General features: G+C 43.3%; 1 protein-coding gene across 4 annotated transcripts in view; it reads left to right on the forward strand.

Moving 5' to 3' along the window:
* FGF13 (fibroblast growth factor 13) overlaps nt 1–23,285 on the forward strand; it is a 262,685-nt gene that overhangs the window by 205,288 nt on the left and 34,112 nt on the right. For all 4 annotated transcript variants that reach the window (XM_064462926.1, XM_064462929.1, XM_064462928.1 and 1 more), the window contains one exon: nt 4,608–4,711. In XM_064462926.1, the coding sequence (XP_064318996.1) occupies nt 4,608–4,711 (104 nt within the window). The remainder of the gene's footprint in view (nt 1–4,607; nt 4,712–23,285) is intronic.

Genomic DNA, 23,285 nt, shown 5'->3' on the forward strand with positions numbered 1-23,285 from the left:
CAAAAGAAGTTAGAACTTATGGGAATCTGTCCTTTTGGCATTCATGCACATGTGTCTGTTTCTAAAATATCTTTGCTTTCACTGTGTCCTTAAATTTACCATAACCTGACAGATTACAAAGCAAATCATAAAAACTCCCTGTTGCTGGATACCAGCCTTCCAACATGCTGAATACTTAAATATAATGGAAGTATCCCAGAAATGGTTGCAGCTGGGATGCAGTATCTGAGTGTTCAGAACAGAGGAGGGTTTTATCACAAAAAACCACATGCTTTTGTATATATCCCTTTTATGTAAGATAAGTGTATGGACCTGAATGTCCTGCAGTCCTGAATTTATTTTAATTGCAATATTTTTGATGGAGCTAGTAAGACAGGCTGATTCATGCTGTGGATCACAGTCCACATAAGGGGCTTCCCCCAAAGCCTTGCTCACATGAATATTAAGTAGATCAGGCCCACTCAAACCCTTTCTTCCAATATCTGCAGAAGCATATCTCATTTAACCTGTGTTCGTGCACTGCAGGGAAGTCACGGGACTTGTAGCACCCTCCAAATGTGGGGGGACTCTTCTCCAGTCCGTTCTCTCCTCGTTTGCAACCCCCTGAGGGATATCATTGCTCTTCCCTTTTGTCACCTCCACTGAACATTTGCTCTGAGACCATTTGCTTTGTATTCACTGCAATAATAAAATCTCCTCTTAACAATAAGGGCAACATCCTTGAATGCAGCTGTGCCCAGCAATGCGGTTGCACAGCACGAGGACTCTGAAATGGCATTTTATAGAGCAAACCATAGATATAGGCTGCCTGGTTTCCCGACACAGCATAGGTCAGTCTTGTTCAAATTTGAGAATTTTTCTTCCCTTTTTATGGTAGGGATGGGAGAGCTTGTGGTCCTCGATAGCCAGCTGATATTTCGTGCTCCTGACAGCATCCTGGGGCCAGGAGTCTGCCTTCTCCATCGTTTGCTACCTAGAGCTGGGTGGGAAGTTTGCCTCAAGATCCCCTTCAGCTCCTGATTTGGGAACAATTATTTCAAGCTCTGTAGACCCAATGCCGTGTGCAGGTTCACAAAAACAAGGTTGCGTCCACAATTGTGGGGAGTTTAAAAGAAAGCTGAGATTTTGGAGCACAATTTAGGCAGGAAGTGAAACATGGTTTTGAGGGGCTGTAGCACAGACCTCAGTTTTAGCCAAGAGTCCATGTAATTTGAGGAAGTGCCTCGTGGAAAAGATTTTCTGGCTGCAAAACAGGTTTTAAATGTGTTAAATAGGACAAGGTTTTAAATCAAGGCAGAATTTATTTGCCAATTTTGGCAAGATAAAAAGATTTGAAGACTGATAAAATAAGGAAATATAAGAAACAATATCCTGCAGAAGTGCACGAAGGTCCAGGATAGCACAGACCTCACAGTAATGTATACATGCATAAATCCAGCTGTGGCCCACTGCCTCTTATTTTGCGGGTCTAATTCGCTGTCAGCTTGTATTGCGCAAGGGCCATAGCAAAGATCATTTCTGCCTTAGGCATCGCCAAGTTTTTCATTACCATGGATATTATGTCCTTACTTTACACAGCACAAATGTAACAGGGAAAGGCTAGGATGCAAATAACTTTGCATTATCTTATGCTAACACAAACTGATTGTACTAGTAAACAATTTCTTTTCCTCTGGCTTTTTTTTTTCACCCTTTCTGCCGTATCTGCCCACATGAGGGTCAACTGCTAGAAATGCGATAGCACAAACCCGTTGCCCGTGGCGTTGGACACTTGCAGAGAAGGGGGCTGCGCGGCTCTGCTGCTGGCCCCATCAGCTTTTAGGGGTCACAGACAGGCCACTCGCTGTTACAGAAGCTGCCCTTGGACTTGCTGCTGTGCAGGACAGTGGGAGCAATGGCTGCTGCTGAAGGGGACAGCCCCCTTTTTTGGTGCAGTGCCAGTGTCCCCTTGCCTTGGAGGCAGCAGCCGGAGCAGCCTGGCTGTGTGTCTGGCTGTGCTGGCATAGGACAGATTGACTGCACCCCTCCAACAGCTGCTCCCTCTCCCCTTCAGCAGAGGCAGAGGCACCATTACTCCCCCACAGCCCTTTTGCAACTTCCGATAGTCTGTGCCTCAGCAGCTGCTAATCCCACCGATGTCTAAACCAGCTTCTGAGTGTGCCTAACCCTCATCTTGCCTCAAAATAGAGCATGTACGTTTATGGCAGGAAAACATGTTCAGCTGCTGAGAGAAGCAGCTGAGCACCCATCGCAGAGGGTGCCCCAGCCCTCCCCAGCAGAAATCGCTCAGCCTCGTATCTCTGCCCGCTTTGCCAAGCACAGCACAGCCAGGAATTGCTCACTAAAACCTATCTCTGTGGCTTGTGGCTGTGAGCTGTGTCTTCCCGACTGTCCCAGGCTTTGCCCTGTCCTCAGCTGTTCTACTGACAGGGTCATAGGACTATTTACAGTGGAGCCCACACTTGTACACTTGTGCTGAAAATACCCAAATGCTTGCCCTACTCATAAATATGCCATTAAGAAAGTGCCTTTCAAAAGAGACCTCCAGGTTCTGCCTGGATACTGAGCTTGAAATTGTTCTCTCCTGCCTACATGGAGATCAGATGCTGCTCTTTGGGGTTGAACTGCAGAAGAGGGCTCTCCACAGGAATATTTACTGAGTCAGGCAGGGAATATTTTCTCCCACAAATAAATTCAAGCATTTGATAGAACGAATGAGAAATCCATTTCCCTAAGCATTTCACTTACTGAAAATCGAAGTTTTGTTTGCCAAAAACTGCACAGAACCAGAGGATTTTGTTTTAGTGAAGAGAAAGCCATTTCTGTTGATTTTGTGCTTGCAGGCGAGAGTGGGGAGGGGCTGCATGTGCGTGTGTGTTTGTGTCTGCGGGTACACCTGTGTGTGTGAAAGGGAAAGAAAAACATAGGTGTGATTTTATGATCTCCTACATTTAAATCTGGGTATTTCCACCTGCTCTGCTGTATTTGACCTTTGTAGGAAATTCAGTGCTCAAAGGTGCCCCAAGCTCAGGGCAGAGCACCCGTCGCTCGCGCTGTGCCAGCGCAGGCGGGCAGGCTCAGCCCAGCCCTGAGCGTGTCCCGAGCCTATTGCACCCTCTCTTCCCCAGCCATGGGGCTGAGATGCTCAGGTTAACCCAGGACAACACATGGAGCTGGAGGTCCAGCTGCCTGCTGAAACAGAGCCTGTTTTCACCAGAATTTAGTCCTTTGTCCACAGTGCACAGTGTCAGCTTCTGGGCATGCCCTTACTGAAATGGGGTATGCATACGTTTGCTCTTTCCTTTTTTGATATGCTCTTGACAACCCCATGCCCAGAATTTAGAATCTGTATTCAATGCTGGCAACATGCACATTTTCTTTTCATTAAATATGACCATTTGGGGGTTGTCAGGCTGAAAACAAATTTTTTAATGGGTCATAATTCCCAGCTTATACTTTTAAAAATAATCAAAATATTTCAAAATCATAATTCAGTTTTAAATTGGCTTCAGACAGTGACCATAAATACCAAACTTCAGCCTGAAGCAGACCAGAGTTTTACAGCCAAGTAATAAACCATTGGAAATAAAAGCCAGTTTGGCACAAGTTCATCCTATCTCTGCATTTCTACAATGGGCTGGAAGGAGATGCTTTGGGTTATGATAACAGTTCTTGAAAATTTTCTTAATTCCCCATTGGTATTAATCCTACCTATTGAACACAGAGTGCTGTATTCAGTTCATTATTGCTTGTGTTCAGTTTTGATGTATCCATGAATATCAGCTACGGCAGAGCTTTGCCTGTGTGGTTTTTTTTTTAAATTTGCCACTTTAAAAACCAGAATCTTAATTTCTTTGTAGAGACATTTCTCTGCTTATAAATACTGCCACTATTAGCATGTATAGAAGCACAAATGCAAGCAGAACATTCGAAGCAGCTCAATTTTGAAAGAAGAGATTTTGAGCTTGATCTAATGAACATGCTGGCATTTCATTTCATTTGGAAGTTATTTAACTCTATTTTTTTCAAACACATTCTCCTCTCAAAAAGAAAAAAAAAACCCTGATGAGTTTTGAAAACATTTTGAGATGTTCATGAAGGTTTTTAACTTTTCTGAATTTCACCTTGCTTCTGCCTTTTGGTCAAACGTGTTTACTGAATTTGATCTGAATTTGTTAAAAAAAAAAAAGTTTTTATTGTCTTGAAAAACAGCTTGTTTGGTTTTGGATTATCCTTTTTTTTCAACTTACTGTCAGAAAAAACCAAACCCAAACCCAAATTATGTTCAGCTCTACTCAGCAGACCCTGGATTCTGCTTATGAGGCAGGTAAGTCATTTGAGCTCTCAGTACCCCCAACACCTCCAATTCACCATCTTCAGAACGGGGGAGGTATGTCGATATCCTCTGTAGGTGATCTCTGAGCTATTGGTGGAGATTGCTATAAAAGGCCACAATAGTCGCAGTATTCTTCTATAGCACCTGCAGCAACTAATGTATGTATGAATGGGAATTTCTGTATTTGGTTCTGGTAATTATGGCTTAATTCTCTACCTAAGCTGCATACTCTGAAGGATTAATTTTGCTCTCCATCTCCTTTCTCTCCTAGCGTTGTTTAACCTCATACCTGTGGGTTTACGAGTGGTGGCGATTCAGGGGGTTCAAACAAAATTGTATCTGGCAATGAACAGCGAAGGATACCTATATACATCAGTAAGTAAACATTTTAAACTTTGTTCTCACTGAAATTATGGTAAGAACTCAGTAAATGAATAATTTACAGTCCTAAGGAAACTGCTTATAACCTGTAGAGATGGGATTTGCTAGCAAATTCGGTATAGTGGTGATACTCTGGTTTTAGCATGTTACTCTACTTCCATTATGAATATATGTGGAGGTACAGAACAAACTGCAGTGTCTTGGATGCAAACTTTGGTCCCAAAGTGTGAAATAAATAAAAAACCCCACAACCAAAACCCCAGACAGAAAGGATGCTCTCTTTTGGTCACTGCGGACTGATTATGCTGATCAGCGTGGAGTACAGAGGGAAAGGGACAACTTTGTGAATCACACGCATGCCTGAGCACGTTTTATATCTTCCCATATAATCTCTATTACTGTTATTAAAATGGATTCGAGAAGGTAATTTTTTTTGTTTGGCCAGGATTTTCAAATAGAAATGGAAAAAGTCCTATGGCTTTAAGTTGCTGAGTGAGAAAATAAATGTTTCATTTAGCTGTTTTGATGAAGAATGACAGTTAATAATTTTCAGTGGCATTTCTCAAGAGAGCAAACAGTGTTTTTATGAAAAAAATAAAAAAGGACCTTTTTAAAAATAGGCAATTTTTCAATTGAAAACATTTAGTTGAACTATGTTCAGGAGTTTTAATTATAAAGTCTTAATAGATTTTTCTCAAGGAGGAAAATAGAGGAAAATGTAATTTATTATCTACTACAAATTATTATTTTCTAGGAATGATTCCCTTAAGGTGCCTTTAATACTGATAACAATTAAGTAAACTTATTCAAATCTCTCATTTGTTTTGCAATCCTGACAGCTGGGACAAGGGGCATCTTTGCATATTTTTCCTGTTGTATCTGCCAGAGCAAAAGCAAATTAGAACTGGCTGTGCTGTGGGAAAAAGTAAAATTTCAGTGAAAGGCATCGAACTCTGCTTTTCTTGTTGCTCTGGCTGTTTGCTCAGCGTGGTTAATCCACGGATCTGTTCGCTGGGCTGTAGCCACAGAGCCAGATCGCGCAAAGTCCCCTTAATCCCGTGTAGTCACGGTCCTGTGACTGCACAGTGTCATTTACATTGCAGTGCAAACGTACCTTTGACTGCACCGGGCATTTTCATTTACATTAGCATCCTCAGCTACTCCTCTCCGGCTGCCCCTCGCTGAGAGCACTGCGCCGGGTCGGCCCCTGCGGGCGACGCGTCTCGGGGTGGGGTAGAGCGGTTTGTACACCAAGCAATTCCATCACTGTGCACAGCGAACGTGCTCAGTTTGAGTAGGTCAGTTCTGTCACTGCACCCATTCTGGAAGAATCAGATATACTTTTGCAAAGAAGAAAATGGGTTGGGGACAGATTCTCCCACTGCTACCCTACGACGGAGCAGTAACTTCTCATTGTGAGACATAACCCTAACGTCAAAGGGACCGCAGAGAGAATGAAGTGTCACCTCTAGTGTCCCTCGATGTGACGAGTGGCGGAATATAACCCTTATTTTTATTAAGTCCACCTGTTAGTTTGATAGGTATCTAGGCATCTTAGGCAGAGCTCAGAGATTCACTTCTGTTGTAATTTTTGGTATTTGTATTGATTAGGGGTAGTTCTTTATGTGGTCTCATATGTTACTATGAATAATGTCTTCCTTGAACCCTTTAGTATCTGTGAATTTAATAGTTTATGCCATTGCAAAGTTAACTGGTGATATCCCTCTATTTTCTCCTTAGTAACAATGGTCAGTTTTGTTTCTTTATTAGGCAGCTATATTTTCTTACATTTATTCTTTTATTCCTCTTGAACCTGATGAGTTAGGCAAGGCCTTAAACAGACTTTTGTTGTGTTGTTGTGTCCCAAGCTCGTATTTTTAAATACCCTTCACAAAGGCAGGTGTCCATTTAATGTTGATCTACTTTTCCAGAGAAAGTTTCCACCCAGGTTCTCAATAATCTTGGGTTTATCAGCTGGTGCCTTCTGGTTTGGTTGTTTTGTCCTTTATAGTAGTTGCAGGAAACTCTCTTGGTGGGCAAAACCTAGCTCATGTCTCTGTCTGTGCCCAGGGAATGGTTAAGGGCCAGGGAGAAGCATCTGCCCCTACTTCACTTGCTATGCAAGAAGGTTGCCAGAACTGCAGTTCCAGCACCATTTTTTAAGTGTTTCTAGCAGTTCTTTTGCTGATAATGGTCCTTTCAGCAAGGGATACAGTCTGACAGTCTGACAGTCTGAAACATGGGAAATTAGTTCTATATTTTGGGCTGCATTCTTGGTTGATGTAAATGAGTCCCAAGAGAGCTCAGCTGATTTATACAAGATGAACACTCACCTGTTTAAGGGATGCCAACAGCGAGTCTGGGGAACAGATCAGCTCAAGTAAATGACATCCGTCTAAACATCCTGAGGGTTTCCAAGCCTTCACAGGGTTGGGATTTGTCAGGAGCAGACAGGTGGCAACATGGGATTGATCAGGAGCAAAAGTCCCACAAAACACTGTCAAATTCCTGAAGCAAGAATACAGGGGAAATTAGAAATGTACTTAAATTGTAGATAAATGTTACAGATAGTTGCACCATTTTGAGAGAGAGATTAAATTAACATTGCTGATTCAACGTAATAGGGAGAGAGAATGTTGTGGTCTATGTCATGATGGCTTGCTTTCGGCTTTATTGCAACTCTAGCGCTTCAGTCATGCCAGTGTCTGTGCAGAACCGTTTCCTTCAGACTGTATTGCCAGAGGTTATAGATTTATTTGGTAAATGGTTTGAAAAACACCCTGCTAATGTGCCATCCCTGTTCTTCACCCTGTGCTACTGTCTGCGCCTTGCACCTGACAGCAACATTCAGCCTGAAACACTTCTAAAACACTGTGCCTGATAAAGAGGCCACTAAGTCCATGGCAATTACCCCAGTGGTAAATAGGCGAATAAGACATCTGGCTTATGGGAGGATAAATGGAGGCTTAACTAAGCGCTTTCCCACACTTGCAGAGGAAAGCACAGACATTGGGGCTAACACACCAGGTGTCCCATTTCCGTGTATCTTGGACTAAATTGCAATATTAAATGACAGTTCATTTTCCTTTTTTAGTGACTATGGTGAATTCTTCTGGTTTTTCCCTTGTGGTATATTTTTTAGGTTCGGGCTGTGCAGGGACAGAATTGACTTAGTTGGTTCTGCGTGCCCTGCGTATGTAGAAATTCTGTCCTAGCCACAGTCGGCTACACTTGTTGGCAGATGGAGAATATCTGTGGATCCAGTTATGCTAATTTGTTGAGCTCTGACCTTGGCCTCGCCTATTCCTCCCCAGCAGCCTCCTAGGATGGAGATGCAGGTATCTGACCTCAAAGGTAGTTTGCAGTGTGGTTTGCTTCTGGTCCAATGACTGTACTCAAGAATGAGGTGATTTTGCTCCATTAGGGGATCAGTGATGTATAATAAATCTGCAGAGAATAGATGTCTGTAGTTGGCTGCCAGAGTTTATAGATAGTTTGCAGCATCTGTCAGTTAGAGCAAAAATAAGATCTTCAATGTAATGATAAAAGCTCCTCAGGGACAAGGCAGTAACTCAGCTAAGCAAAAAAAAAAAAAAAAAAAAAAAAAAAAGATATTATATTAAAATAAATATATAATTATCTACATTTATTGTAGAAGTGCATTAAAAGTCCTGGACAGCAGGGAAGGGAAACAACCTTGGTCCTCCCTGCAGCCTGCTGTGCTACCCCAGCTCACCCCGACACGCACTCCGAGCAGTGTGTGCCTCCTCTCCACACCGGCTGGAAAACGCACATCTTCGTAGCATGGAAGAACGCCACATTTGAAATGTTTTGGGGTTTTTTTGTGGAGCTAGTTTCCTACCAAAGGAAAGGGAGTTGTGTGACTGCATCTCCCAAGCTGAACCCACCCTGACAATTTTATTTGGAGGGACCTTGTCAGGAGCTGTTGGAAGCCGTAGCTCTTCCCGCTGTAAGCTGCCTGAGTATCCTTTTAAAATGAAAACACAGGGCTTGATTCATCCCTTCTTACACCAGTGTCATGCTGTTGTAGATGACTTGAACAGCATTATGGCACGGCTGTCTTACGTAACCACATAATGAATCATGCCCCTTTGTATTTTAGGACGGTTTTTATTTTATCCTATTTTTCTTTCTATGAACAACCACATAGAATCATAGAATGTCCTGAGTTGGAAGGGACCCGTAAGGATCACAGAGTCCAGCTCCTGTCCCTGCATAGGACAACCCCAAAATTCACACCATGTGTCTGAGGTGACCTTTCAGATGATCACCATATATGCTGTGCTTGAATTTTTCAGGCTTCATACCCTGTGGCTTCCTTGTGTCCTTTTATTTCCTGAACAAAACAGTGAAAATATGTTAAGGCTCTGTTTGTCAGCCATGTAGTCCTAGAGCTATAGCTTTCTCATTAAAGTGACTGTGATTTGACAGAGGAGGCTCACGGTGATACAGAGCAGTAGCTGAGTGAAGTTCATTAAAGGGAAGGCATGCATGTAGGTGAAGAGAATTGGGTGTACTGCTGCAATTCTGCATAGGCTGAAACATGACCCAAAATGCAGCAAATTTTTAAAAAATAGCCTAAGCACATCTAGCCATGTGTTTTCCATGAACCATCATGTCAGAATTTTAAAAATCATTTAATGACTGCCAGTGAAATGCCTATTTGTCCCGTAGAACATTTCAGCCCATGTAATTGTGTGGTTTAGCCTGGATACATTGTCAGAGTAAAATTAAATGTGTGCTGCTCGTTGCATCCTTCTGGCCACTCTCAGGAGCTGTGCCACTGGGCTTGTGGAGAGCGTTTGTTTTCCAGCTTGTCTTGTTCTGGTCTCCTGTGATTTGCCAAAGTGTTTGATTTAATAGCATCATATGCAAGTAAGCTTACAGGTTCTCCCACCTGGGACAAGCGGGCTGACCAATGTGCAGGTGTAGAGGAGAGCATGGGCTCAAGGGGGTCCCCAGTTTTTCTTTCCCTTTCCTATCCCCACACAAGGGCTACCAGAAATGCCTGTCTCCTCCCCAGCAGCACTTCGTGGAGAGGAGCAGTGGGACTGAGCCTCGTCCCTGGGCTCAGTGATGCCCTCTGGGGCACATCCAGTGCCCTTCTGCCACCAATGGTCCCCCTGGGACCGGGTGGCTGCTCACTCAAAGCAGCCCCACAGTGTACGGGATCGGAATGTCGGGTCCTCAGCACCACCTTTCCCATCTTCTCCCTCTGGGCTGCACTACCACGGCTTGCTAAGGTAGACAGAGCCCTTGTCTAAGAGTAGTCTTTTGTCCTGATAATGTGTGATAGAGGCCAGTCTGTCCCTCCCTCCTGCAGCCCTTCAGCTCATCTGTTGGAAATTCAGGGCATCCAGCCTTTTGTAGGGTGGGTTTTCGGAAGTATGCTCCATGGCAGAGTTGTTTATACCTGCTTTGTTAGCTCTTCCAGGATGTCCAATATGTTTGTTAATAGAGCTGCTGTACGTGGCTTAATTTTGCCATTTCTTGTCTGATGCACTTGGTACAGAGTTAGCATGGGTTTAAGGAGCAGCACTTTGATATAATACCTTGTGCAGAATTTTATATTTAGTTTACTCTAAGAGAGCATTCAGCTAACATTGTCCTCTGTTGTAAAAAAGTTTGTCATATATAAGTTTGGTACCTGCACAGAAAGTAAATATTGTATGAAGCATGCATGTTGATTATAGCCAAGAGAAGAGAAATGTGATTAAATTCTCAGAGTGATACAAAAATTGGTTTTGGTGAGTTGGGGAGAAGAGAAGTTTGTGCATATTTTAATACTGAGCAGCGCAGTGGAGACCCGCTGTAGCTAATGGGAATGGCTGGGGCATTTATAATGAATTACTGGCAAAGAGCATTCTTCTACCTCAGGGAAACAGTGCAAACCAAGAGATAGGGGAAATAATCAAAAGCTTCATCTAGTTAAATTTGCATGTCAGTATAAGTCATTTTTTACCATGAATGCTCAAGTGCAGACTATACCTTAATATAGTTCATTCCCTTCAGTGATAGGGTCTTAGATACCGCTGCAGCACATTTTTCTGTTCATTGCAACACCTTGCTCTATGCTGGATAAATGTGCAACATCCTCACAGCGAGGAGAGCTGCTCTGTCCCTCCTGCAACCCGGCGTCATGCTGACAGCCCTGACTGCTCCTGCCGCCCCACAGCAAAGGTGGGAGAGGGGGCAGGCGAGGTGTGGGATCAGCGCTGGGACAGGAGCATGCTCTAAGGAGGTTCCCAGGCATTTCAGGACCAGCCCAAACTGCTAAATGTTTTCTGACACCCTCAACCATGGGTACTGCTCTAAATTATGCCAGCAGCTAAGCCCAGCAGGTGCAAAAAATTGTACTTTGGTTCAGTCTTAGAGCAGTGTTGCAGCGCAGAGGTGGATGCTGGCGAGTGCCTGACATGGGAGAAGCCTGGTGGGTCTCCCTGCATCATCACCAGCTCCTGATAACGCTGCCCAGATGGGCACTCCCTGGCTCAGGCGGCGTTCACAGGCTCAGCCCATTACCAGGGAATATGACCATGAGTTTTTGGAGTTAGTTGTAAGCTAGGCTGTGCCTTGTAGTGTAGCTGCAGAGGCCACTGCTCACAGATTTGTCTTGCATTTGCTGAAGGGACCAGCAGCCTGTCACTGAGCTTGCTGTGGCTGCCTGGTCCCGCTCTGTGGTGTGGGACACTCCTGGGGATCAAGTCCCTCAGGAAGCAGAGTTTCTGCCTGCAGCAGGTCTTCCTTACTGAGATCATGCTGGTCTGTCTTAATGATAAGAGCTGTTGCTGAGTAGTGGGGTGGAGACATGGGTGCTGTTTCATCCAGGTGCTGGTCTCTGCCAGGATCAGTGTCATCCCAGATTTTGGGAGACAGACTGCCTGCTGTCTCAGCAGAGGAGGGGGGAGGGCATCACCCTTGCATGGGAGAATTATTACGAGACTCAGCAAGCTAAAAGTCTTGGAACTATTATGCTGCTTTTCCCTACAAGTCATCCTCCAAGCAGCTGAAATCCACAGAAGTGTCACCGTGCATCCACCCCTCACTGCAGGTGGTGGGAGCTGAGGATACTCAGCACCTTCTAAGGTGAGGCTTTATAAGAGGAACCCAAGAATAAGACAGCGATGCTTCAGGACCATGCACTGCACAGATCCTGCCAGACAGCCTGTGCCATGGTATCCCAACAGAGTGGCTGTTAAAAATCAGCAGTGAAATTGCTGTTTGTGCAAGAACAGTTTCCATGTCCTATGAGATAAATAATATACATGTGAAGAAGATTAAAGACTAAAAGTGCATCCACTCTCTTTCTTAATCATTTGCTAATCAATGCCAAAGTCCTTGGGTGAAAAGACAGAAAGTCTTGATAAGCTCAGACTTCAGATGTTGCTCAGAGCAGAAGTTTGGGACTCAGCAAGGTCAGAAATGTGGTTGAAATGACAACGTAGCTCGTAAGGCCCAGCTCTCCAGTCTATTGTGTTGCTCACCGGAGTCACAGATACACAAAACCAGCATGATGCCAAAAAAAAAATGCCTTGGCAGAATCTGGAGCTGGATCCGAGCTTGATAGTTTGGCACCTGGATCACACACCGCTTGCTTCCAGCATCAGGTTTCGGCCCGACGCCAGCGAACAAGGAATACTGAGTTCCAGGGCTTCCAGGCGGCTACTCACAACTCCTCACCGTCACGTTGCAAAGCACGTTTGGCAAGCGAGAGTTGTAAGCAGATAAGGACTTGAGCAGACGGTGTGAGTTGCAAAGTGCGAGAATAAGAGCATTTCCAGGTTCTCGGCGTGTTCAGTTGGGATTGTATATTCAGATTGCCAAATGATGGCTTACGTTGCTGTGATTCAGCAGAGCTATTGAGAAATGTGCCACTTTTCTCTCCTAAATTTTCTGTGGGTGCTACACATTGTGATCAGGGGCATAGGTGCCTGTGGGGTGATGTGTGCCTGCTCCCCGTAGGGCTGGGCTTTTTTGCAGTTTGGTGGGAAAATATGTATTCATGTCGATTTTTGATTTTTGGGGGTTTTTTTCCTGATATGTATGAAATATCTTCAAGGTCAGAAGCAAGTTAACTTTCCAAACTTACCCTGTTTTTTAGAATGCGGCTTAATTAAAAGAAATAACATTATGAAATCTCAGCTTCTTTCCTATGCTTGCCTTCCCTTCCAGAAAGCTGTCTGCTTTCCCTTCTTCTGCCCAGAAGGGCTTCCCCTCCCTCTCGTGCTGCAGGTTGAGCTAATGAACAGCTCTTGTCACAGTGACTCAGCAGCACTTCTGCCTCGTTACACTCGCTCTGTAACCTGCCGACGAGATGGCTCACCCCGATGGCACTCGCAGCCTGCTGCTAGCTGTAAATGCCCATGTGAAGATGAACATCTTAACAAGGATGCTGGAGCAATCAAAGACAGTCTCTAAGGTCTCCCCAAACCACCAGGAGTTGGTTGGCGTTGGAAAACAAACTCAGAACTTGAGTCGAAACTAACCCCAGATGACATTGAAACACAAGGATTCAACACATTTATTAAAACTGCAGAAAGGGTTTCCCACTCAGCACATCGTTCAGCTGGGGAACTCATTGGAATGGGATGCCCAGATGCCATCATTTTTGTGGGTTCAGATATCACTTAGGCAAATTCTTGAAAGAAAAATGCTGCAGAATTTGAAGATTTCAAGTTTGCCTTGAAATGTCCTGAATCATAGCTCACCAGAGGCTGGGGAAGCAAGCTGGGAAAATATTGGGATAAAATTCCTTTGTTTTTATACTCTCCCATAGGCATCTGCAGTTAGCCAACACCAAGCCAACGGCTTGAGAAAGACGAGCCCTCACTGGTCAGTCATGTTGCTGCGTCCTGTTGATGTTTTCTGTACGGGTTAGTTTTCAGGAGGCTGTTGGTGCTCTGGTGAGAAATACCCAAAAGTGATAGCTAACCCTGGTTAAGGATACGCAGGAAAAAAAGTGGTTGTGGTGAGGGTATGGGGTGAGAAAGGGCTGCAGGAAAAGCTGGATGGGGAGATGGAGGTGTGCCTGTTCCTACTCCCGTTCTTGTGTGTGCCTGTTGCTGCAGGGCAGGGCCCGGAGCCGCGGCTGTTGCAGCAGCACTAGGACAACCAAAATTTGTCAGCTCCTGTGCTAAAAGTAAGTAACAGGCAGTTCAGTTCCTCCAAATGACTATCCCTCAACCTAGGCTGGCATCATCAAGAGATCCGTCATGTGGGGCTATTCAGATGACTTTATTAAACACATTTTTGTGTCTTTTTATCTTCATGGAGCCCTGCAGTTGCGGCCGTGCTAAGAGGAGGTGAATTCAGCTCTGTTCCTAGCTGGCACCCTCAAGAGAAATGTTTACTGCTTTGCTTGCTGGCCGTTTACATCCTTGCAAACCCACTGAAAGCATCCTTTTCCTGGCAGAACTTTTATTGCAAGTGATGAGGTGCGAAAACTGAGAATCCAGCCTGACTGAAAAAGTTCAAATTGCATTTGCAGTGTTGTCAGTCAAAAGGCATCTTTTGAAGTCTACTAAGCAAAACTGATGGGGAGTCAGTGGGCAAGAAAATGGAGTCATTATTCCCAAAATTCTGAGTTTTATGGTTGCTTTTAGTAACTGCAGCACAACTGAAGGGGGTTTCCAAAGGAAACCCTGTTACTTCAGTCGCAGAGAACCTGAATGCCATCCTCTTGGCAGGACTTCTCAGTACTGAAACGAGAGACACCTGTATGAGTCCTAGAAAACAGGATAAACATGGTGTGTAGTACGGAAGCTAGGAGGGACAAAGAAAATGGGAAAGTTGTCATATTTAGGTTATGTCCTAGAAGCCTTGGTTTCAGAAAATAACTTTTCTGTATATAAGCTATTTCTTGGCCTGCTGAATTCCTGGATGGAAAATCTAAAAAGGGTCTGGGAAGGAAAACAAGTCAGTTGAATAAAAATTGTATCAAGAAACTTGCATTTCCATACTGAACTCCTTTCATTAGGTAATTGACAAAGGAATCCAAAATTTAGAATAGATTAGGGAGTCTTTGGATATAATGCCAATATAATAGCTTTTACCAGCAGATTGGATGGTTTAAAGAATTGAACAGATAAGACCTTTCGTATTTTACAGTCTGCGGATGCTACAGGTGCTATCACATTGTTTTTCATTTTTGTAATTTTACCCAAACAGCACTGAATATTGAGCGGTACGGTTCTTCTAAAATTGAATCCACTCGGGAGCTAAGCAAAACAGGCACGATAATTGGTGGAGTACAGCTCTGTTTATTTAAAGCCTCAGGAGTTATCTAAAAAACATAGGGAGCTAGTTTCTGAAGCACAGCACAAAAGGCTGTCTGCTTTATAAAGCAGTCTTCCCCTTTCCTTGCTCTGATGACACTGAATACACATTAATGAAGGAGTCAATTCAGACCCTCCATCCTCACACCCAGAGCATTTTCAGATGTTAAAAAATCCTATTACAAGATAGCAGTGCTTCTCTTGAACCCGAGTGCTGGTGGGACCTTCATTTGAGCTGGCTGGGAATAGGGAGACCTCAACGGACTTGCAAGGGCATGTTTCCTCAAACAACAACTCCAGAACCCAATGTTTTATCAAAATGAGTCTCACAAACTGAAAAGAGTGGGTTGTTCCTCACCCTGCCAGTACTTGTGGCCTCTAACCAAACTGAAAGCCTATCATATTTTTAAAATTAGGATATCTCATGGAGATGGCACACAAATTAGAAGCAGAGTTTCATAAATATGAAGGTTTCAGTTCAGGTTTTAGGCAAAAGTTCACATCAATTCTCCTTCCACTCTCATTATTTCACACCAGTGTGCTCAGATCTAGAGGAGCATCTGCTGCCAGCTGAGCCATATTGACACTGACAGAAGGCACAATAAGCTCAGAGTAAATAAGTGAATGATCTGAAACAGAACAAAAAGCCAAAGAAATTCTAATAAGTGGAATAGACACAGTTCAAAGTGCAGATCTGTTCCCTTCACCTGATGAACTACGAGTTTAAGGGGCTCGATATTGCAAACCTTTCTCATGTAAGTAATCCTTACTCAAGCAAGCCGTTTCATTGACTGCCTGCCAGAGGAAGGAATCATTTATCTGAGTAAGTTTTTGAGGATCTGGACAAGACAGCAATATGATTTGCAATATGAAATTTATGTTATTAAAAAATGAACAGAGCATTTAGGAGGACAGTGAAGCTTAATGACTAAAATAAGTCCCCGCTTGCCCGGAGACAGGTCGCAAAGCCTGGAACGGCAGCAGCACCTAGTCCTGGATGCCCAGAGGGTTTGTTTCATGTCATGGGCAAGACTTGAGCTCTTGGCTTGCAGTCTTCTCTGGAAATGAATGCCAAGGGCTTCATATTGAGCCACGCAGTAGCTGGAATAATGCTTTCCCACAAAATAGTTCAGCAAGTCCAGAATCAAGTGTCGTGTTGTTCACAAATAACCCCTCTCCAAGTGCCTTACGCTTTGGGGCATTTGCTTTTAGGAACTAAAATTTTCTGGCAGACCATATGAGAATCTCTAGTTCTCCATGTGCAAGGGAATGTTAGCAGCAGGCTCCTTCTGCAGTGCTACCGTGGCACCAGGAGCGCTGTGGTAAGGTTCACCAGCACTCTTCCTTCTGACACCTTTCCGTGAAAGGCAGTGCGTGCCTGGTGTCACGGATGAGCAAGGATGATTGAGTTTATGTTACCACGATTTGGGCGTCATGAAACTGGAGCCAACTTCACTCACCTATTTTTGAAAATCTTGACTTTAATTTATGCTTTAGCTGCCTCTGTGTGAAACAAAGATTTAATGTGTATTCCAGACAGAGAGACTGGGAGCTTGCTCCATGGGCAGTAGAGTTCAGAACAGACTTCCTTAGGCTTTTTCCTGGGGAAATTATTGCAGCTGTGGTAGAAAAGACCTGAAAGAGCGTTATGCAAATTGTTGATTTCTACCACATTAGTTAATTGTTTCCCAAATTTGCATTTCTAATGAGTGCGATGCCAAAAACCACCTGTACTCTCTAAGTGTTGCACTAACAGTTTATATTTCCTGTAATTATGCTTGTAGGAACAATACCAGAATGACAAGCATTTATTAGAACTTGTAGCTCTTAAAACTGAACTATAAATAATATTTTTCTTCACAAAATTATGTCCAGCAGCAGTGGCAGGGAGAGGGTATTCCCTGCTCATCAGCCAATAGCCATTGCACTGATGATAAATCTTCCTGAACAGCATTGATCTGATAGCACTAAAAGCACGTGTTCATGCACCCTCTTTATCACAGAGCCCAGGCAGTGTTATGTTTAGAGGTCCTACAGTAATTTCCCCATGGTGAATCCCTGAAGATCTTGAAATTTTCAGCTGAGAAGGAGGCAGTCTTGATCTGCATATGGCTTGGGAATATTTGTGCTAAGGAAAGCAACCTCTTTTTCTGCTGTTAACTGAGAAGATGAGTGTAGTTACCCTGGCTTGGCTGTGAATCATTTGAGGAAGCTTCATTTGCAACCCAACAGCAAACCCTCTGCACTTGCAGCCCTTCATTTTATTATCACAGGAATGACAGTAAAAGAAGACAAGTGATTTTTTTCTCCTTTCATTTAATAACAGGCTTTCTGTTGTTGAGCTGTTTTGTTTCCCTCTGGCTCTGACAGTCTTCTAAACAGAAGTTGCTTCTCTTATGAAACAATTGGAGTTAATGTGGGTAATTGTGATAGTTATGGCCTTTACTTTTTGATATAGCAATTATCCAATCTGTACTTTTTTTACTGAGTCAAGCAATGTTGGTAAAATTAAGTTGTCATTAGACTGATCTCTCTGGATCTGGAGAGTGGAGTCTCTCTGGAGACTGTTTGCTACAGAAAGGCCAAATCCATGCATCTCTACTCTTTCTCAAGACAAATGTTGAATAACCTAGAATTGAAAGTTCCCTGTGCCTCAGACCCACTCAGGTTGTTTCTTCCACATACCCACATCACTGCGTCAGCTGCAGCAAGGTCACACACATTATTGAAGAAAAGAGTTTGGTCCTTTGCTGTTTTGGCATTTTTAAACCTCTGTTGGTAGAGTCTTGTGAGGTTCTACAGGTCACATAGTTCTTAAACCCAAATCAAAACACTTCAAGCTGGAGGTAGAAGTTTCCATTTCTGTAGGACAGCAATAAATATAGATATGTAAATAGCCCAAATTACTTTGATAATTTGTAAGTTTATATTGATTACTTTAAAAATGGATAAATATATTTTCCTTCCACCTTCCTGAAAAATGGGATCACAAACCTACAGAAAATTTCATTGATCTCTAATCTTCAAGGTCCTGGAAGCCTGATAAATCTTTATTTCCTTGGAAAAAGTCTTCTGAAATAATGTTTTTGCATCGCTACCAACCTGATGCTGCAACCATTTAGTTTCTTAATATAATGATAAGGAACATATCAGTTATACAGACAATATGGCACATAAATCCATGCAGAGAATAAATAGAGATCGAAAATGCCCAAACCTTCAAGCAGGGTTGTGGAGCTCTGTGTAGTTATTATACTAGAGCCTGGAACAAAACTTCAGCTGAGATGTGGGGCTGGGGGCAGGGAAGCATCAAACAAACAAACAATAGAAATAAAGATGTGCCAGAACTCAGGGCTTTTCTCCAAGTCCTGGTCTCTCCAAATGTAAAACTTTTGGCTCAGGATCAACCTGGATTTAAGACAGCTTACTTGGTTTGTTTTTTTTTTTTTTTTTCTTTTCCTTTTCAAATAGAAACCACCACAAAGCTAGCTCTGGTGTTTTAACTCCTGAGCATGAATTTAATTTCAGTTCAAGATTTATTTGTTCTTATTGACTCGTTCAACCCTTCCACAACACATTCTACCAGTGCGGAGATATTAGTCTGTTGCTTACATTGGTGTATAAGATTTAGGAGGAGGGAATCATGCCCCTAAGGCTGATTGCATCATCTCTGAAAGACTGCGTGTGAATAATGACTTGCTATGGCTAGTTAGAAGTGGAGCATTCTGCTTGAAAAGTCATGTGCATGCAGGCCAGCAGGCATCTGATAATACCCGTACCTCCTTGAAAGCTTCTTCCAGTCCATCACATATGAGAAGCTGCCATAGCAGTTCAGTAGATATTCTTACGAGAAAGCTGGTCTTATGATCAGGATGTATTTGTTAATTGGGGTATTAAGAGTAGAGAATTGTATTTCTGCTTAGAAACCCAATTTTTTGTGATTTACTGTCGCAGGGATTATTCACACGCACATCCAGAATCCATCAACCTCATTCCAAGGCCTAAGCTTTCCTTCCAAGTCTCATCAATGTTTTAATGCCCAAGTAATAAATGATAGGGGGTTGCAGCTGAAACAGTGATGGTCAGACACTCAGCGGTCACTGTAGCCCTTTTGTAATCCCAGCAGCTCTGGGAAGGCCCCTGATTAGAGCACTGTCCTTGGTCACTGCTTCAGAGCATGCTAGTGATGCAGGCAGGGTTGCTTTGGGATGTGCAGATAGCAGACTGGAACCATCAAAGGGAGCGTGTGGAATGGCACGTTCCAAACAGTCCCGATATTCACCTCTCCAAGCATTTATTGTGCACACCTTGCTTTCTCTCCTAGCAAGTCGCATCAGCATTCATCACTATTCCTGTCACTCTGTCACTTACGAAGTGTTTTATCAGTACATGGTAGTGTGTGACACCATATATTACAGCAAGCACAGTACAAAAAGCACGGTACCAAGTGGTGGTTCAGCTCTAAAGAGCTCATTTAATTTCTCAGTGTGATTGATATCCACCATCAGTTTGGATGTTGCATACCAGCTCTCAAGCACGAGTGAACTGCCCCTTGTGAAGTGTTCGGCCGCTCTCACAGAGCCTCCTCCCTGCCCCCTGGTTTCGAGCGGCACGCTGCAGGGGATGCTGCGTTGGCTGATGCTGAGGAGGCTGCAGCTAAGCCGTATAGGTGCGAGCCAGGCTGCTCTAATTCGTGCCTGTTCCTAGAGAGGCATTGCTGCAGAGGAGGGTGCAGTGGGGTATAACCAAAACGCATGGCCACATGTAGTGGCAAAAGGTTCACACTGAGTCCAGGTGGCCTGACCTTTTCTCAGAGGGTCCCAGTGAAGGAAACTTCAGTGTCTTTAACCTCTTCTCCAAACTGATGAAATAGCTGTATACAGGTTTACATTATGCATAGTGTGCAAGCAGCTCAGAAACTGGCTTGCATCAAAACCTGACATCTCAACAGCTCAGGCATTATTGAAAAAGGAGGTAGGGAAAGATCTGAGATTAAATTGGGAGCTAAATGCTGCAGGTAGGCAATATTCTCCGCACTGAGCCAAAGCAAGCCCCAAATGTCCGTGGGCCAAGTCTGTTCTCATGCACTTAAGCCCACATAGGTCTTGTAGGAGAGAGAGAAAAACTGGTTAAAAATAGCTCAACCCTTCCTGTTCAGTTTGGTTGCATCCTGGGGAAAGGATAAGAGCAGTAGTAATACTTTCATGTCTTTTGCTTTTTAAATCTCTGAACATGAATCACTGAGACCACAGTATGCACAAGGATGAAATGCTAGTGCTTGGCCAAGCTATGGCCCGTCAGTGTCAAAGCGATTGCTAACTCCAGCGAGGTCAGGTTTTCACACCGATATTTTCATTTGCAGGGCTGTGTTTGTAAGCTTTTGGAAGGAGCTGAGGCATGCCCTTCTCCACCAGCTCCTTCCCTCTAGCCCTTGATGTCCTTTTCTTTTTATGAGTCTCTGCGAGTATGTGACACAGGCTAGGGAAGCAACCACTCAAAAATCCTATTACTCGTCAAGCTGGCCATTTCCTGGATGATGTTATGATCCTTTTGTCCTTAGCAGGCTCCTGGTATCCCATGTAGCAAACACCTTGACATGCAAACATGTAGACAGTTCAAAGTACAGTCATCTAAGCCTGGAAAAAAAGAAAATACCTCTTTAGGGCCCAGTAATCGATGCACAGTAGAGCTGTTATCACCGTGGGGTGGAGCAAGAAACCTTTCCCAAGATCTTGGTTATTCTGTAGTGATTTTCCCCCCAACTGTGTGCATTACAGTGGATGAAAACAAATTAGGGATCTGAGTCCAGCCCTCTGCCCGCATCTGTGTACCTGGTGCAGTCAGGAAGGCTGGCTGAGATGAAGCATATAGGGCTGAGGGAGGATTGGAGATCTACATCCAGTGCTACACACTGTCAGAGCAAAGAGGATGGATATTAGTTGAAAACCTACAGGTATTTTTGTGCCTTATTAAAATTGCTTGCTTGGTTTGGATATTAAAGCTTCTCTATTACCTCAACTGACTCTCCTTCAAATTCTACATAATAATTCCAGGAAGATTTGACTGGCAGCAAGCACTGGATATTTACATTTCATAAACCATTGCTTTTATTTTATCAGTGGGGTTGGTGGTATGACCTCAAGGACATCTGGTGGGATATAAACTTAGATTCACCTGTTCCTGTATTTTTCTTCTCTTAAATAAGGCAATTTTCCTGTGAAGTGCTTCATAAGAAAAATCTTTGAGACACTGTCTGGAGAGTACAACATTTCAGGTGTAATTAATCCTGTTACAAACAGATGATGTATTATGATTTTTTTTTTACTGCAGCACAAGAGTGAAGTGTATTTTGTAGAGCCTTGGAGAGCACATGTATTTAATAATTGGTATAGAAGGAAATTGTAGATAATTTAGAAACCATGGTGACTCAAAAGTGGTGGTTTTATTTAAGCACAGATAACAGCCAGTTAAAAAACTTTCACATCCTCTTTTCATCTTTTATTTTCTTTATTTCCTATTTCTTTTTCCCTAAAAGTTAATACAGCTACCACAACATAACATCAGACTGTTGAAAAGCAAATAAGGTGTTTGAGAGAATTTTATTTAAATTGATTTCTTTACAAAATTTATCAGAGAGCAGTATATCAGAACAATGTTGCCTTATTTCCTTAAGTGTACATACTGTGTTTGTGTGCCTCCTTGGCCATCTGGTGATATATCTGACTTGACTCCATTAAAATCCATTAACCAGTTCTGACAAATTATAGCAGACTGAGTGCAGTTTTCAGAGATACTATGTTCATGCAAGTTTCATGAAACAAGGCGTCTGGGTAAGGAAGAGAGAGCTGACCTGCTCATGGCCATAAGGAAAGACAAGTTGCAGCATAGCTCAGCTCTTATCAAGGGAAGCCACTGGGGAAGCAGGAATGGCCTCAGGTTGGGACCCATCAACACTTAGGCTTTATTAGACACTAGAGAATCCAACTGCTCAACCCAGACACTGGGAAATGAGCCTTTGTTCAAGCGACTGCTTGTGAAACTGCCAGTTTTTAAGGCCCAACCATGAATTATCAACCCCGTAGTTGTTAGGTTTATTGCTTATCTCCAGCACATCACATGCCACTGAGGATATAACCAAGAGCAGTGTCCATAGTGCAGCCACGGTGTTGTGGTTTCCTGTGGGAAGAAGGGTCAGAGTCAGAGGAGACTCGTTGAAATATTGAGTTTGTCCAGCAGCCAGGAGTGCAGTAAATCGGTGTTCTTGGCCATGTTACCTACTGTACAATCATATTTAATAAGCAATCTACATCCAGCAAGCTGATATATTTGGAAGTTGTTCACTCCTTTGGCTGTATGGCATGCCAGAGCTCTACTTACCCGTATTGTTGCTTGTAATGGGTAAAGGGGGCAGAAAATCAGGGTGAGGGCAACGTCTGTAACACATTAGTAATATTTACCATTACTGTAAAGGCCAAACACCAGTCATAAGCAAAGATTTGTTGTAAGACAGGCAAGGATATTAATCATAGAATCATTCCTGAATCAATTTGTGTGCTTTATCTTCCTAGCTGTGGCCTTGGTCCTACAAGCAGAGAGCCAGCATCGACCTGCAGCATTTCTGTTTCCAGGACTGAAAACTGAGAAAGCATGCATTTGTGCGTGCACGTGTGTGTATTTTAAATGCTTAGCTTTTCCTTTAAACCCAGAAGATCAACCAAAGTACCATATTTCTTTGTAAAAGGAAAGACATTCTCATTAATTTTCATCCCCCACATGTAGCTTATTGCATTACACTCAAAAAATCTTATCTGAGAAATCCTTTCATAATGCAGTATGTTGCAGAATAAAAAATGGAACCTTTTACCCCACAGATATTTTGTCTTTCAGGGATTTGGACGATACCATTAGTCTGTTGGTTGTAGCAAGTGTTTCTTTGCTAACCTGGGTGCCCTAATGTAACTCGTCAAGGTGCACAAATGCAATTTGTTTAGGACTGGCTTTGGGTGCTGGGGGCCATGTGTCTTCTCTAAAAATCCTCCAACTTAAATTTGATATCTTCATCTGCCCTGTCCAGCATCCTTGCTGGTGTGCTCAACACCTGCCTCATTTGGAAAATGCCTACAAGTTTAGACGCTCAGCAGAGTGTCTGGAGGTTAAGTAAATGCAACTATCAAAGTAGAAGGTCCCATTAAATGTTGGGGGTGCCTATTATAGACATATTCCATCTTCAGCCCTTGATGCTTTACCTCTGCCCCACATTCCTTTTTCCATTT

This window comes from Phalacrocorax carbo, chromosome 11, assembly GCF_963921805.1.
Source record: "Phalacrocorax carbo chromosome 11, bPhaCar2.1, whole genome shotgun sequence".
NCBI lineage: Eukaryota > Metazoa > Chordata > Aves > Suliformes > Phalacrocoracidae > Phalacrocorax > Phalacrocorax carbo.